Source organism: Populus trichocarpa, chromosome 19 (assembly GCF_000002775.5).
Source record: "Populus trichocarpa isolate Nisqually-1 chromosome 19, P.trichocarpa_v4.1, whole genome shotgun sequence".
Lineage (NCBI taxonomy): Eukaryota > Viridiplantae > Streptophyta > Magnoliopsida > Malpighiales > Salicaceae > Populus > Populus trichocarpa.
The window spans coordinates 14,204,070-14,222,705 of NC_037303.2; the positions used below are offsets into that span (position 1 = coordinate 14,204,070).

At 37.4% G+C, this 18,636-nt stretch overlaps 2 protein-coding genes across 2 annotated transcripts in view; one reads left to right on the forward strand and one right to left on the reverse strand.

Moving 5' to 3' along the window:
* The window catches only part of LOC18110666 (heavy metal-associated isoprenylated plant protein 28), an 85,804-nt gene that overhangs the window by 18,158 nt on the left and 49,010 nt on the right, over positions 1 to 18,636 (reverse strand). The gene's annotated exons all lie outside the window — the stretch shown is intronic.
* The window catches only part of LOC127904775 (ankyrin repeat-containing protein At5g02620-like), a 43,165-nt gene continuing 36,506 nt past the window's right edge, over positions 11,978 to 18,636 (forward strand). The window contains exon 1 of the mRNA XM_052449548.1: positions 11,978 to 12,654. Within this exon, the coding sequence (XP_052305508.1) occupies positions 12,124 to 12,654 (531 nt within the window). The 5' untranslated portion in view covers positions 11,978 to 12,123. The remainder of the gene's footprint in view (positions 12,655 to 18,636) is intronic.

Below are 18,636 nucleotides of genomic sequence, written 5' to 3' on the forward strand. Positions count from 1 at the left end.
TTTATTGTATTGAATATGATGATTACTTTTTATTTTATTTTCAGGAGACCTATAATAATCGGTTGAGGGAGAGATACGGGGACGATACTTTGACCCATCCAGAATTCGATCCGGATTTATGGATGGAGGTTGGCTCGTCAGGTGGACCCGATAAAAATCGGGTTTACGGGCTCTCCAACACTACGACCGACAACTTGCGGTCGACCCGTAGTGTTTCAACTGTTGGGAGCTCCCAATCAATATCGAGCTCCTAATCTAAGGAGTTCGTGGCTTTGCAGCAACTCACCGAGAAATACGATAACCTACAAGCGGAGTACGCATAACTCAAAGCGTCTCATGCACAACAAAGAGCGGAACAAAGAGCGGAGTCTGAGCAATTCAAAGCGTCTCAAGCACAACAAAAAGCGGAGTATGAAGCGGCTCAGGAACAGCAAAAAGCGGCTTATGACGAGCTTTACGAAATGATTATGAAATTGTCAAATAGCGGAACATGTGCGCCTAATCCTTTTTGGCCGTATAACCACCAGCCTCCGCCACGATCTCCTCCTCCTCCTCAAGCTCCATCATCTTTATATTAATTTGTAATCAACATTATTTACCTTTAAAACTTCATTTATTATTTTTCTTGAAACATATTCAGTTTGTAATGAATATTATTTAACTTTGTTTTTTTTTTTATGTTTAATATAAATTTTATTTGCATAATTGGTTTGTATTACAATTAATTTATATAGTTTTATATTATATATCCTAAATAATTTTTTAAAAACAAATTAAGAAAAAAACTATTACCAAGGATTTTACCGACGGATGAATTCGGTTGGTATTTTAAACACTCACCGACAGACTTACCGACGGACTTAATCCGTCGGCATTTAACAGTAGCTTCCACAATGATGTAACCATATTATTCGATAGTTTCACCCACATCTACCTAGTGTTTTGCCTATGTTTTATATATATAATGCCTTGATATTCTTTGTTTTATGTTTTGAAGGCACTTTTGGATGGAAGATGCAAAAAGGAGTAAATTGGAGGTAATTGGCAGATTTGATGTTTTGTGCAGAGCGTGAGTTCTAGAGATCGAAATGAAGTGATTCCAGTGGCACTAAAAAGCTAACATCCATACCTTTCTGTAAATGTAATGCAAGAAAAATAAAAAGAGAAAGATCATGGAAATCACATCTTGCAAAGTCAAATCTCGCATTCTGCCAGTGTTGACCTTTGGCCATTCAAAATTTAATATCTGGAGCTACAAAAGTCCAATTAATGAAAACTCAATTTTCGTGGATTCCTGACTTAAAGACCTATCAACGCTCCAAATTTCAGCCAAAAAAGATGTCATATGAGGGAGATATGATTTTTCAAAGATGATAACTGAATTCTGCCAGCAAACAGGTTTCGTGAAGAAACAAGTCCAAATTACATTCCGAAGCATCTAAACCGACATCCAAGTTTTTATATCAGCAATTTAGCTCCTCTAAGTCAGAGCTTGAAGATTTCATGCAAGGCTATTTCTCCTTTTAGGAAAAATAGTTATTGAAGTACTTAAATGTAAACTCCCAACTCAAGGAAGGACTATTTTGTAAAATAGAGACTAGGGTTTCTTAGCATATAAAAAGAAAGAGAGAAGGAGGCAGCAACCAGCAGAAAAGAGGGAGAGCAGAAGGAGGCAGCAGCCAGCAGAGAATAAACACAAATTCTCTCCTCTACAAACCCAAAAATCATGCTCTTTTCATTCTTTAGAAGTAGTTGTTCAATAGTTATGCAAGGCTAAGCTCTTTTCTTGGTTGCAAGGACACAACAAACCTTCGGATTTCAAGAACCGTGAGATTTATTCTTCCTTTTATTTTCAGTTTATGTTATGAATGAGTATCATTGTTTTCCTATGCATATTTCCTATGATTGTTGTTGATGATTGCTAGAGCGGACTCTAAGTTATTGTTGTGAACAATCTATTGCTAAGTTTAATATCAAAACCGGAGTTGTGATATATGAACTTGTGAAGCAACTAAGCTTGATAATTGTGGCGGAACTACGTTATTGAACTTAGGGAGAACATTTGAACAAAGTGACACAAGCTGCGGACAGCTTGTATGTTAATCTTGATGAAATTATCTAGTTCTTAAAGCTACCATTAAATTGAATCATTAGTGCGGACACTTTGATTGTTTGTTGGTTAGGATTAGTTATACGGCGGATCCGTTAATTAATCAACGTTAAGAAAAGATAAAATTTCAGAATATAAACTGCAATTTTTGTTTCAAGGATCGGTTCTAATTTCCGTTGGTGGATGTGTGCTTGCGACCAAGGTTTATTTTCTTGATAAGTTTCGGTTTTAATTGATTTTGTTTGCTAGTTTAATTGCTGCCATAGTTTAGATAATCACAAACCAAATCCCCCCAATTACATAACGTACAACATAAAAATCTGACTTGAAACTTCCTCGTGGGATCGACCCCTTGCTTGCTCTATACTATCTTGTGTGTTGTGTTTGAAGCTAGGGTAATTAATTTGTGCGACCGCGACATCGCAACAAATTTTGGCGCCGTTGCCGGGGAGGTAATTTTAGTTGATTCTTGTGCTTGTACTGTTATTTTTAGTTGTTGTGATTGTTATTTATATTTCTGAAAAAAAAAAGAGAAACAGAATTTTTGCTTGCGACGGTACTGTTCACCTGCGGCAGCGGTACTGTTCAAAACAGAGTTTTTGGTGGAATTAGGTATCTTCCTTTTTTTTCCTGAAGGGAAACGACGTTCTGAACAGGACTAGTGATATATCACTAGCCCCACCCTATTGAGGCCAAATTCCGCTGTTTTCTAGTGTTTTTAGGCAGTTTTAGTTTTCTATCGTAGGATTTTCGTACAATTTGCATTGTTTTCGATCTCTTGTGTGGTTACTTTCTTTTGAGTTTTCTTAGCAATTTATGCCTGTGACCCGTTCTACTAATCAAATTCAACTGCAGGTTGATCTTGAAATAGAAAGCACTTTACGCAGGTTAAGAAAGGAAGCTCGCCTCAACACCATGGCTATTGCACGACAACAAACACTCAAGGAGCTTGCTGCTCCTAATGTGGAAAATCAACCATTGTGCATAAACATTGACAATAATGTAAACTTTGAGCTCAAATCTGGTTTTATACATTTGTTACCAACATTTAATGGTCTTGCAGGAGAAGATCCTCATACTCATCTCAAGGAGTTCCATATGGTTTGTGTTGGCATGAAACTGAATGGAGTTGATGAAGAACAAGTTAAGTTGAAAGCTTTCCCTTTCTCTTTGAAGGGGGCAGCAAAGGCATGGCTTTTCTCTATTCTCCCAGGATCTATTGGAACTTGGAATGCCATGAAGAAGATTTTCCTTGAGAAGTATTTTCCAGCATCTCGAGTTGCCAACATAAGGAAAGAAATATGTGGGATTCGGCAATCTCATGGAGAGACACTCTCCGAATATTGGGAAAGATTTGAGCAACTCTGCATTCAATGTCCTTATCATCAAATACCCGATCAGCTATTCATTCAATATTTCTATGAAGGATTGATGCCTACTGACCGTAGTATCATTGATGCTGCAAGTGGAGGCGCATTGGTGGATAAGACACCCGAGGCTGCACGCCAATTGATCTCAAACATGGCAGCCAACTCAAAACAGTTTGGCACTCGTGGAGACTTCTCCAACAAACGAGTGAATGAGGTAAGTATTTCTAACCTTGAAAATAAAGTTAATGATCTTACTTCTCTTGTGCGTTCTTTGGCTTGTGGAAATGTGCAGCAGGTGAAAGTTTGTAGCATATGCTCCTTAAAAGGACATGCTTCGGATATATGCCCAACAATGCAAGAAGACTACATTGAACAAGCTCATGCAATTAATGGAACATTCAACGGACAGCCCCAGCGTAAATATGATCCCTTTTCCAACACGTACAATCCTGGATGGAGAGATCATCCCAACTTACGCTATGGCAACCCATCCCAACAAGGCAATCAAGGCCGACAGTTCCATCCCCATGGATTTCAGCCCCAACAAAATTATCAAGCAAGACAACCCCCTCCATTAACAAACTCCAATGTTATGGGGTCATCATCCAATGATGATCTTCGTGAGATGATGAAAACTTTGGCTTCTAATACTGTAACCTTACAACAAAATGTCATGTCTTTTCAACAGGAAACAAGGTCCAGTATTCACAACTTGGAAAAGCAAATGGGGCAAGTAGCTTCAAGTGTAGGAAAATTGGAAGCACAAATGAATGGAAAGTTACCCTCCCAAGCATTAAATCCAAAAGAGAATGTTAGTGCAATCATGCTGCGAAGTGGGAAAGAACTTGAAGAGAAAAGGTTGAAACAAATTGAGATGGAGGAAGAAGAAGAGATAGAAACTGAATTGAGTACAAAGAAGGAACATCCTCTTCCTCCACAAACTGAAATAAAGACCAACACTCCAAAGGTAACTTCTCACTCAATTAATTCCAGTTTTAAAACAATTGCACCCTTTCCTGTGAATTCTTCTAGGTCAAAGAAAGAGGACAAAGAAAAAGAGATTTTAGAGGTTTTCAAGAAAGTAGAACTCAATATTCCTTTACTTGATGCTATCAAGCAAATTCCCAAATATGCGAAATTCTTGAAGGAGTTGTGTACTACCAAGAGAGCTTTCAAACTCAAAGGTCATGAAACGGTAAGTATGGGTGAAGTTGTATCTGCCGTTGTTCAAAAGAATCTACCTTTGAAACAAAAAGACCCAGGTGCGTTTACTATCCCATGTGTTATTGGTAATGCTAGTTTTAAAAGAGCTTTATGCGATTTAGGTGCATCCATTAGTGTTATGCCTAAACATGTTTATGATTCTCTTAGTCTAGAGCCTTTGAATAAAACTAGCATTGTAATACAACTTGCGGATCGTAGTTTTGTTTACCCACTTGGTGTGATAGAAGATGTCCTAGTCAAGATTGATAGTTTGGTTATTCCATGTGATTTTTATATTCTTGATATGGAACATGATTCTTGTGATTCATCAACCAGCACTCCTATATTGTTTGGGAGACCATTCTTGAAAACCGCCAACGCAAAGATTGATTGTGGTAAGGATACCTTGTCTATGGAGGTAGGAGATGAAAAAATTGAATTCAATTTTCATGATGCAATGAAATATCCTTATAGCAATGTTTATTCTATCACATGCTATGATCAAATTGATAAGTGTGTGCAGCAAGTTTGTGATTTTGATTGAAGACGGATTAAGCATAGCTTTGAGCTATGGCTATGATTTCACCAAGATAGAAGAGATGGAGAGGCACGTGTGTGTTCCCCAAAACGTGCACGAATCAGTATTGGCCTTACAAGCTTTGCAAACCGTTCCCCATGGTAATATTTTTGTTGATTTAGTACTCTCACATAAAAAGCTTTTGCCATCTATTTTACAGGCCCCCGAGTTAGAATTAAAACCTTTGCCCGATAATTTGAAGTATGTATTCATTGGCGACAACAATACACTTCCCGTTATCATAGCAAAAGGTTTAACAAATATGCAAGAGGAAAAACTTGTGAAGTTGTTGTGTGATCACAAGACGGCCATTGGATGGACTTTAGCCGACATCAAGGGCATTAGTCCCTCAATGTGTATGCATCACATACTATTGGAGGACAACGCAAAACCAACAAGGGAAATGCAAAGGAGGTTGAACCCGCCTATGATGGAGGTAGTGAAAGCTGAAATTTTGAAATTGTTAGATGCAGGAGTCATTTACCCCATCACTGACAGTAAATGGGTTGCGCCAATCCATGTGGTGCCCAAAAAGACCGGAATCACGTTGGTAAAAAACAAAAATGATGAGCTCATTCCTACTCGCATCTCGAGTGGATGGAGAATGTGTGTTGATTACAGAAAGCTCAATCTTTCTACACGTAAAGATCATTTCCCATTACCATTCATGGATCAAATGCTTGAACGCCTAGCAGGTAAGTCTTTTTATTGCTTTCTTGATGGATATAGTGGATACAATCAGATTGTTATTAATCCTGAGGATCAAGAAAAGACTACATTTACATGTCCATTTGGTACATATGCATATAGGAGAATGCCTTTTGGTCTCTGTAATGCTCCTGCAACTTTTCAAAGATGCATGATGAGTATTTTTTCTGACTATGTTGAAAGAATAATCAAGGTTTTTATGGATGATTTCACGGTGTATGGTGATTCTTTTGATAAATGTCTAGAAAATTTATCTTTGATCTTGAAAAGGTGCATTGAAACTAACCTTGTCTTGAACTATGAAAAGTGTTATTTTATGGTAGAACAAGGAATAGTTCTTGGGCATGTTGTGTCTTCACGTGGATTAGAGGTTGATAAAGCTAAGATAGATGTTATTTCATCATTGCCTTACCCCTCATGCGTGAGGGAAGTTCGTTCTTTTCTAGGCCATGCAGGTTTCTATCGACGCTTTATCAAAGATTTCTCGAAGATTACAGCACCCTTGTGCAGACTATTAGCCAAAGAAGTGGATTTTGTGTTTGATCAAGCATGTAAAGATGCCCATGATGAGCTTAAGAGACGTGTCACATCTGCCCCTATCATCCAACCACCAAATTGGGATGAACCTTTTGAGATAATGTGTGATGCGAGTGACTATGCGGTAGGAGCTGTGCTTGGGCAAAGAATTGGGAAGAATTTGCATGTTATCGCCTATGCTTCTCGCATGTTGGATGGAGCATAATGCAATTACCATACAACTGAAAAGGAATTTTTTGCAGTGGTGTTTGCTCTTGAAAAACTCAGGTCATATCTACTTGGTACAAAAGTCATTGTTTTTACTGACCATGCAGCTCTCAGGTATCTTTTGAAGAAGAAGGAGTCCAAACCAAGACTGATTAGGTGGATCTTGCTTTTACAAGAATTCGATCTTGAGATCAAAGACAAAAAAGGTGCCGAAAGCCATGTGGCTGATCACTTGAGCCGACTAAGGACCGAGGATATACAGATCGAAACAATAAGAGAGACATTCCCTGATGAGCAGTTGTATATGTTGCATTCCTCTACAAGACCATGGTATGCTGATTTGGTAAACTATTTAGTCACCAAAGAATTCCCTCCAGGTTTGTCTAAACCCCAAAAAGATAAGTTACGAGCTAATGCTAAATATTATTTTTGGGACGATCCTTACCTTTGGAAATTTTGTGCGGATCAAGTAGTTAGGAGGTGTGTACCACAAGATGAATTTCATTCCATTCTCACTTTTTGTCATTCTCATTCTTGTGGTGGGCATTTTGGAGCAAAAAGAACAGCCCACAAGGTACTTGAAAGTGGTTTTTATTGGCCTTCTATTTTTAAAGATGCATATCACTTCTGCAAATCATGTGAAAAATGCCAAAGAACAGGTAATATCACTCATAAGAATCAAATGCCTTTAACAAATATTCTTGTAAGTGAAATTTTTGATGTTTGGGGTATTGACTTTATGGGTCCATTTCCTTCTTCTTTTGGCAATCTTTATATTCTTCTTGTTGTTGATTACGTGTCCAAATGGATTGAGGCGAAAGCCACACGAACTAACGATGCTAAGGTTGTTTTAGATTTTGTCAGGACTCATATATTTGACAGGTTTGGAATCCCTAAAGCTATCATTAGTGATCGTGGCACTCATTTCTGCAATCGTTCCATGGAAGCATTGCTACGCAAATATCATGTGACTCATCGAACTTCCACAGCATATCATCCTCAAACGAATGGCCAAGCTGAAATTTCAAATCGAGAAATCAAGTCCATTTTGGAGAAAACAGTGCAACCTAACCGGCGAGATTGGAGTCTACGTCTTGGAGATGCACTTTGGGCTTATCGGACTGCTTATAAATCACCTATAGGAATGTCACCTTATAGAATGATTTATGGGAAAGCATGTCATCTACCGGTGGAGCTTGAACACAAAGCTTTTTGGGCCATTAAACAATGTAACATGGATTATGATGCTGCTGGGATTGCAAGAAAACTGCAACTGCAAGAGTTAGAAGAAATTTGAAATGATGCTTACGAGAATGCAAGGATTTACAAAGAAAAGACTAAGAATCTTCATGACCGAATGCTTACAAGAAAGGAGTTTCATGTTGGAGACAAAGTCCTTCTTTATCATTCGCGTTTGAAACTTTTTCCTGGAAAATTGCGCTCTCGTTGGATTGGACCCTTTGTTGTTTCTAATGTTTTTCCTTATGGTGCAGTTGAAATTACAAGTTTAGAAACCAACAAAGTACTCAAGGTCAATGAGCATCGTTTGAAACCTTTCTATGAAGGTTGGACGACAGAACTCACCGCTTCTGTAGAGTTAGCTGAACCAATCTATGAAGAATGAGCATGCCACATGTCAAGCCAATGACATAAAACAAAAGCGCTTACTGGGAGGCAACCCAGCACAAAAAGAAAAACAATCAGATTTGCTTTCCTTTTCCTTATCTTTTATTTTTTTCGCATTTTATTTTATTTTCTATCATTCTCTTATATTCCTTTGCTTTTATTTCAACATTGAGGACAATGTTGTGTTTTAAGTGTGGGGGTGTTGGAAGAATTTTAGTTTTCTTTGTTGTTCTTTAAAAAAAAAAATTGTGTTTGATCTTTTTAACTCCCATTGGTTTTTGAGAATATGAGTATTATGTATGAGAATTAATTGAGCTAGATGAAGATATAAATCAAATGAAGGAGTATGCATGCAAATTTTTAGGTTTAATTGGTTTAGGGATTGACTTTGAGAATATGCCATGTTGACTTTATAGTGTTATACCAATGCAAGCTTTTGAGCCTTCAACATTATATTCTTTGATTGTGCATTCTTTCAATGATATGTATCTCTAGAACTTGCTTCATATCTTGTTGAGATTACATTCGCATTACATCATGAAGATGATAAAGGCATTAGGAATTTTAACCACTTGAGCAAAAAAGCCAACCTAAAGCATATTATCCTTAGTGAGCCCCTTTTGAGCTTGTTTATCTTTTCTTTGCTTTATCCATGTATAAGCCTTAACTTTTTATATGTTTTCCTTTTCCCCTGGCCAAGGATTAGTAGAGCATATATTTGTGATATCTCATGGAATTATGGTTGGAAGTTATGTGAAAAAAAAAAGTGATACTTGATGAAAAGATGGGCAAAATTGCCAAAGGTAAAAAAAAAAAAAAAAAGAAAAAGAAAATGAAAGAAAAAAGTGTTTCTTTATGTTCTTAAGATTTTATGTTGAGAGAGATTGAAATCAAAAGGAGTTAAGCATTGGTGATTAAAGATGGAAAATTTATGTGTTTTGATGGAATATCTTGTTTGAAATATCATTTTTCAGAATGCTCTACTTTCTTTGGTTTGAACCTTTTCTTTTACTCTCTTTTACCTCACCTTAACCTTAGCCCCATTACAACCGGAAAATAAGACCTTTCGATTCATGTATTGCTTGTAAATATGTTAGTAATGGAGATGAGATTGAAGAGCAAGCTTATGGTAGAACATATTCATTGATTGAATTTGAGAGATTTAAACACATAAACCCTAAACACATGAGTGTTGGAGTGTATATCAATGAGAGGACCTATCACTTTGGCATGGCATAGATTTCATTTAAATCCTGACGATTAATTGAGTTTTGAAGTTTGCATGTAAATAAATTCATGAAAATTTATACCATTTATCCTTCTTGATTGTATTCTTGTTTATAATGCTTGTACTCTTGGACATTGATGGGAGATTAAGAGATTGATCATAGTTATTTTCAATTTAATTTTATTTATCCTTTCTCGAGGACGAGCAAGAGCTAAGTGTGGGGGTATTTGATGTAACCATATTATTCGATAGTTTCACCCACATCTACCTAGTGTTTTGCCTATGTTTTATATATATAATGCCTTGATATTCTTTGTTTTATGTTTTGAAGGCACTTTTGGATGGAAGATGCAAAAAGGAGTAAATTGGAGGTAATTGGCAGATTTGATGTTTTGTGCAGAGCGTGAGTTCTAGAGATCGAAATGAAGTGATTCCAGTGGCACTAAAAAGCTAACATCCATACCTTTCTGGAAATGTAATGCAAGAAAAATAAAAAGAGAAAGATCATGGAAATCACATCCTGCAAAGTCAAATCTCGCATTCTGCCAGTGTTGACCTTTGGCCATTCAAAATTTAATATCTGGAGCTACAGAAGTCCAATTAATGAAAACTCAATTTTCGTGGATTCCTGACTTAAAGACCTATCAACGCTCCAAATTTCAGCCAAAAAAGATGTCATATGAGGGAGATATGATTTTTCAAAGATGATAACTGAATTCTGCCAGCAAACAGGTTTCGTGAAGAAACAAGTCCAAATTACATTCCGAAGCATCTAAACCGACATCCAAGTTTTTATATCAGCAATTTAGCTCCTCTAAGTCAGAGCTTGAAGATTTCATGCAAGGCTATTTCTCCTTTTAGGAAAAATAGTTATTGAAGTACTTAAATGTAAACTCCCAACTCAAGGAAGGACTATTTTGTAAAATAGAGACTAGGGTTTCTTAGCATATAAAAAGAAAGAGAGAAGGAGGCAGCAACCAGCAGAAAAGAGGGAGAGCAGAAGGAGGCAGCAGCCAGCAGAGAATAAACACAAATTCTCTCCTCTACAAACCCAAAAATCATGTTCTTTTCATTCTTTAGAAGTAGTTGTTCAATAGTTATGCAAGGCTAAGCTCTTTTCTTGGTTGCAAGGACACAACAAACCTTCGGATTTCAAGAACCGTGAGATTTATTCTTCCTTTTATTTTCAGTTTATGTTATGAATGAGTATCATTGTTTTCCTATGCATATTTCCTATGATTGTTGTTGATGATTGCTAGAGCGGACTCTAAGTTATTGTTGTGAACAATCTATTGCTAAGTTTAATATCAAAACCGGAGTTGTGATATATGAACTTGTGAAGCAACTAAGCTTGATAATTGTGGCGGAACTACGTTATTGAACTTAGGGAGAACATTTGAACAAAGTGACACAAGCTGCGGACAGCTTGTATGTTAATCTTGATGAAATTATCTAGTTCTTAAAGCTACCATTAAATTGAATCATTAGTGCGGACACTTTGATTGTTTGTTGGTTAGGATTAGTTATACGGCGGATCCGTTAATTAATCAACGTTAAGAAAAGATAAAATTTCAGAATATAAACTGCAATTTTCGTTTCAAGGATCGGTTCTAATTTCCGTTGATGGATGTGTGCTTGCGACCAAGGTTTATTTTCTTGATAAGTTTCGGTTTTAATTGATTTTGTTTGCTAGTTTAATTGCTGCCATAGTTTAGATAATCACAAACCAAATCCCCCTCAATTACATAACGTACAACATAAAAATCTGACTTGAAACTTCCTCGTGGGATCGACCCCTTGCTTGCTCTATACTATCTTGTGTGTTGTGTTTGAAGCTAGGGTAATTAATTTGTGTGACCGCGACATCGCAACACACAATCACCGACGAATTTACAGACGGACATATTCTGTCGGTATTTCATACACTCACCGACAGATTTACCGACGGATAGTTTCCGTCGGTCAATCACAATATCTCGACGGAATAAAAAACCGTCGGTATATTTCAAGCGGGAATCTTTTTTTTTTTGGCGCACAAATTCCGTCTGTAAAACCATCGGCAAATGGTTTTTTTGTTTTTCCGACCGATATAGCGACGGAATGGGGAATCACCGACGAAGGTAAAGCCGACGGACGTAATCCGTCGGTGATGACGTCGGTAAAAAAATCACCGACGAACTTCTAATTACACACCGACGGAATTTGTCCGTCGGTAAAACTGTGAAATCTTGTAGTGCACATAGACGAGTCCAAGTTCAATAATAATGATGGATCATGAGCCAAACAATTTATTTTTTATTTTCTTATTATTTTGATAAAAACAGATATAACTTTCCAGCAGGGCAAAAGAAAAGATATTGCGACAAAATATCAAAAAGGAAAATAAATGTAATTTGTGGTTATTAACGCCTTTTCTTCCCTTAAATACCGAAGAAATCAGCAGCTTGTGATCAGTTGAGGAGTGGAACCTCTTGCCTTTGAGCCACAGTGGTTAATTTCACCTCCCCTTCATTTGTATACTTTTCATCTAGTGAGTTTCTCTAAACTACAAAATAGTATGACGACCTATATGGATCCTGTCTTGTTCAAAGCTGCAGAAGCAGGCGATATCGGTCCCTTTGAGAATTATCAAACCTGCCTTGATCAGTTATTGACTCCAGACGAGAACACCATTCTTCATGTCTACTTAGGAAACCAAAGTAGGGAACCGGAATTCACTGATTTTGTTGATATAATTCTTGAAATGTGTCCACCACTGTTATTGCAGGCCAATAAGAAAGGTGAAATCCCACTCCATTTGGCAGCAAGATATGGTCATTCCAATGTGGTAAAGGTCCTCATTCACCGTGCAAAAGCTTTACCTACTGATCCAGAGAGCGGAGTAACAGAAGCAAAAAAGATGTTGAGGATGACCAATGAAGAGCAAGATACAGCGTTGCACGAGGCAGCTCGAAATATGCGGAGCCATGTGGTGGAAATATTGACAAAAGAGGACCCTGAGTTTTCATTTTCCGCCAATGTTCATGGAGAAACTCCACTTTATATTGCTGCTTCCATTATGCCGAGGTGGAGGGAAGAACGAAGAAAGGTTGTCGTTCATGGAGAAATATGCGGAGCCATGTGGTGGAAATATTGACAAAAGAGGACCCTGAGTCTTCATGTCTACTTAGGAAACCAAAGTAGGGAACCGGAATCCACTGATTTTGTTGATAAAATTCTTGAAATGTGTCCACCACTTTTATTGCAGGCCAATAAGAAAGGTGAAATCCCACTCCATTTGGCAGCAAGATATGGCCATTCCAACGTGGTAGGAGTCCTCATTGAACGTGCAGAAGCTCTACCTACTGATCCAGAGAGCGGCGTATCAGAAGCAAAAAAGATGTTGAGGATGACCAATGACGAGCAAGATACAGCGTTGCACGAGGCAGCTCGAAATATGCGGAGCCATGTGGTGGAAATATTGACTGAAGAGGACCCTGAGTTTTCATATTCCGCCAATGTTCATGGAGAAACTCCACTTTATATTGCTGCTTCCAGTTGGGGTCAAGAACAAGAAAAGGTGATCGATGAAATCCTTGCTAATTGCATTTCAGTGGACTATGGCGGCCCTAATGGTAGAACTGTTCTACATGCGGCAAGCGCGGTGGGAGATTATGGTAGGATTTTGTGCTCAAGTCTGGAGAATTAAAAAATTTATATATAATAGAGTAACTATAATTTAAAAGCCACGTATAATTGATTTTATATATCCGTGTTTGCTTGATAATTAGCTTTTTTTAAAAAAATAAAATAAAATATACCACTAAAATTCTTTGTGAGTTTAAGTACTGGGTATATAGTAATTCACACAGACTGTGAAATCTATGTTGTTCATGAAGGAAAACATTTATTCATTGTTTTGTTGGTTTCAGAGACAGCAAGAAAATTGTTAAAGAAAGAAAAAAAGTTGACGAAAACAACCGATGACAACGGCTGGTCACCACTTCACTACGCTGCCTATTTCTCTACTTGGTTAAATATTTCAGTTGTGAAAGTATTACTAAAATATGATGCGTCCGCAGCCTACATTGCTGAAACAGAGAAGAAGAGAACAGCTCTTCACATTGCAGCCATTCAAGGACATGTCAAGGACATGTAAACGCAATGAAAGAGATTGTTTCTCGATGCCCTGCTTGTTGTGAGCTAGTTGATAACAGAGGTTGGAATGCCCTTCACTATGTTGTGGCCAGTAGGAGAACCGAAGTATTCAAGGAATGTCTGAGGATTCCATTACTTGACAGACTTAAAACGAAGAAGGATGACAAAGGAAACACGCCCTTCCATCTAATTGCTGCTTTAGCACTCAAGCTCGACAACTGGTTACTTGTTTTTCGGTTTAGAGAAGAAGGAATATATGGCCTTAACAAGCAAAAGCTAAGCATCAAGGACATATATAACGGAGATTTAGCTGAGATACCGGTAATCAATCCTCTGTGAATTAACTGTTGTGATAATTAATGCATCCATTAAAACCCAATATATATATATATGCGCGCGCGTTAATTATCTATCATATATACAGTAAGAAAAAGAATTTCATTGCAAACAAACTAGCTGTGAAAATAAATAAATGTTATGAAGTTGATATTTGATATTTGATAATTAGCTAAAAATGATGGATTATCTACGATATTTCACCCAAAATATTTTGCAGGAGATCCTAGAATCCCTTGAAGATGTTGGCAGGGGACCGTTTGGCTTCCGGCGCATTGTTCTGGAAGAAACGAATGAGAAAAACAAAAAGGAAAAGGATGCTTCGAATAAAGCATGAGTCTTTGAGTACTCCAGTTAAGAGAATCAATAGGATAAAAAAAAGAAGAGAAGGAATTATTAAAAAATGCAAGATCCCTGGTATCATGGAAAAATGAAGAAAACCCAGTACTCCAGTTCGCTCAATAAACAAGGCCACAGAGAATTGACAATGAAGAAAACCCTTTACATGCTTTGAACTTTGAAGACGATGCGCCGCGTAAACAAACAGAAATTTGTTTACGCGGCGCACCGTCATATTAAATAAAAACTTGTAAAGGTAGATGACGGTTTGTATAAAACTATAAATAAAATCTTTTAAAATATTTAAGAAATATATTTTTTTATTTTTTTATGTATGTTTAAATTTCCAATAAGAATATTAATTGCAAATTCAACATTGGGAAGACTGTTGAGAAAGAGCAGTTCAATAAATTTTAAGAAATGAATATCTTATTTGATTTTTTAAAACCTCAAATTTCCTATACTTTGATATATCAATATTGTTTAAGTAAAATAAGTGAAGTCTCAAGCAATTTTTATTTTATATGCAGTTATGGTCTTTTGTTAAGTGTGATTAATTTTATTTCATAAAAAAATAGCTAATAAATACATTTTATTTATTCTTAAAATCTTTTGGTAATTTTAGATCTTGAGATTTCGAGATATTGTAGAAGTGGCTGTTAGTTTAAACTCACTATACATTTTAAAATTATGGCGCTGATAACAATGGTAACATTTGCAGCAGCATTCACCCTACCTGGCAGTTACAAGATCGACCAAAGCACCACAATTCTAGCTAAAAAAGCTGCTTTTATAGTATTTGTCCTCTCAGATGCAATGTCGATGGTGCTTTCTATTTTTGCTGTCTTTATCCACTTTTTGATTTCGCTGATTCAAGGTTTGGAAATGGACAAGAATAAAGATACAAGTGAGGATACCATTGAGATATTATTTAGAGTTGCCACGTTGTTTACCATGATTGGGATGGAGACAATGATTATCGCATTCTTCACGGGCATATACACGGTTCTAGAACCTTTCTTGGGGCTTGCCATCAGCATTTGTCTTATTGGTTTGAGTTTTGTTTTCCTTGTGTATTTAGTGTTTAGGATTATTTACAAGGATATACGAGATTAGATATACTGGTAAAACAATCAATTCTAAATTTTCTATCAAATAAAACTCCAAAGTATTTTTTTAAAATTCTTATTGTTTTTGAAAAATAATTGTGATGTCATATGTTCAGAAATATCGTGATGGACTTTATCGCAATCGTACTGCATATTAAACATGGATATTCTAATTAAAAATTTTATTTTTATATATCACATTCGTATAAAAAATGGGTCTGTAGAGACTACAGTACTTTACTATAGTTCAGGACCTCTTCTGTCGTCTAAAAACTCTTTGTGCCTGCGACTATTTACTGCAACCGCCACTTGGACTCAATAATGGTGACGCAAATTGGATAGAGGAAGAAGAAACAGAAGAAAATAATGCTTTCTTATTCTCTGTTTTCTTCATACAACATGTATATGTATACAACCCTACACTTACCTAACAGAATAAGAAAAGACTAATTACTTCCTAAACTAGGAAACCAAATATTGTAGGAATCCCGCAAATTGTAGGAATCCTAATACAAGTTAACATTCCCTCTCAAGTTGGTGCATCGATGTATCACATGCCCAACTTGTCTAGAAACCTGGAGAACTTGTTACTAAAAACTGCCTTAGTGAGAATATCTGCTACTTGGTCGTCCGTTCCTATGGGAGGAACCTCAATTACTTTGTTATCTAGCTTTTTCTTTAATAAAGAACCGATCAACCTCTACATGCTTGGTCCTATCATGTTGCACTGGATTATGAGCAATATCACGAGCAACTTTATTGTCACAAAATAACTTCATCGATTGGCTATGGTTGACCCCCACATCTTGTAATAGAAACTTAAGCCACAAGAGTTCACAGATACCAAGTGCCATGCCTCTAAATCCAGCTTCTGCGCTTGATCTTGACACAACATTCTGCTTCTTACTTCTCCACGTTACTAGATTTCCTCCAACAAAGGTAAAATACCCGGATGTTGAACGCCTATCATCCGTGGATCCGGCCCAGTCAGCATCCGTATAGCACTCAATTTTGAAATGCCCATTTTTTCAAAATAAAACTCCTTTACCAGGGCTTCCTTTCAAGTAACTCAATATTCTCATGATTGCACTCATGTGTTGTTCTCCCAGATTGTGCATATATTGACTAATTATGCTCAAGGCATGAGCCAGATCCGGTCTAGTGTGACCCAAGTACATCAATCTTCCTACTAACCGTTGATACGTCCCTTTATCAATCGATCCTTGGGTCCGATCAATACCCAACTTCATTCCTTCAGCCAACAGAGTGGATACCGGCTTGCACGCTGTCATACCGGTTTTTTTTAATAGGTCAAGAACATACTTTCTTTGCGATAGAAATATCCCGGACTTGCACCTCGACACTTCAATCCCAAGAAAATATTTTAAAGAACCAAGATCTTTCATTTCAAATTCTGTGGACAAATAATTTTTCAAGGCTGCTTGCTCAGCAAGATCATTACCAGTAACTACCATATCATCCACATATACAATGAGAGCTGTAACATTTCCATCCCGGTGTTTCAGGAATAACGTGTGATCCCAATTACTTTGTCTATACCTGAATGCTCTCATTGGTTGGGTAAACCTACCAAACCAGGCTCGTGGAGACTGCTTCAACCCATACAATGATTTCTTAAGTCTACATACCTTGGGTTTCTGTATGTCTGGATCCCTCCATCCGGGTGGAAGGTCCATGTAAATCTCCTCAGTTAAATCTCCATGGAGGAATGCATTTTTTACATCAAACTGTTGCAAAGGCCAATCTAGATTTGCTGCTAAGGACAGTAGAACACGAATTGTGTTGATTTTTGCCACTGGTGCAAATGTATCAGTGTAGTCGATGCCATATTTCTGTGTATATCCCTTTGCCACCAATCTTGCCTTAAAGCGATCTATTGTTCCATCTACTTTGTATTTCACTGTATAGACCCATTTGCATCCCACAAATTTCTTTCCAGCTAGTAAGTCAGTTATTTCCTAGGTAGCATTCTTCTTCAACGATCTCAATTCTTCATTCATTGCATCTTTCCAGCAGGAATCTGCTAAGGCCTCTTACACACTGTTAGGAATAGATACGGTAGATAATTGATATACAAATGACTTATTTGATTCTGACAGGTGACCGGTTGACACATAATTGTTTAATGCGTATCTCACTCTTGAATCAGAATTTGGCTCACTCATGGAATACTTGTGTTTACACTTAAGATCTGCCTCGTAAATAGGTTTGGGAATACCTCGATTAATACGCTCTGGAAGGTGACGGGGTGGAATTGCATCCGGTATGGAAGACGATTGGTTATGAGAATTAACAGAGGATGAGTTCATACTTGGATCATGTATACCATCGGAAGGAAAATCCTGTGACAATTGCTGCAGTTGTTGCTCGGTTCTATTGTAAGTAGTAGGCTGCAGCTCATTATCAAGCCCCAACCTCGTGGGACCAGTGGGTTGTTCTTCCTCCTGCAATGTTTGTTGCTCCTCAGAGTCGTTGTTTTTAGTAGCCTGATCACCATAACATGTTGCTCTTCGTGTAGCTAGTTTCTAGCCACAGGAGAGTAATCAAATGTCAAAACTTCAGTATTATCTCGGGTCAGAACTTCACTGCTTCGGTACTCCTCCTGAAGTGAGGACGTAGAGGGTCCAAAAAACATTTCATTCTCATGAAAATTCACATCCTGTGTAATAAACATTCTTTTACTCGAAGGATGATAACAACGATATCCTTTCTGGGTAGTAGCATAGCCCAAAAAAACACAATGAATGGAGCGAGGCTCAAGTTTATTATGTCGTTGAGGAGGATGCAGATGAATAAAAGCTACACACCCCAAGACCCGTGGGGGAAGATTGGGAGTCGGTGGACTGCTAATCTGAGATGTGAGAGCCTGAAATGGTGTATTGAAGTTGATAGTATGAGAAGAAAGACGATTAATAAGATAAGCTGCGGATGTAAGCGCCTCTCCCCAATACTGTAGAGGCAGATGTGTTGCAATGAGCGAAGCACGAACCACGAACCATTTCTAACAGGTGTCTATTTTTTCGTTCAGCAGCCCCATTCTATTAAGGAGTATACGGGCACGTGGTCTGATGAACAATACCATGCAGTTCCAGGAAGGAACGAAGTTCTAAATTAACATATTCACCACA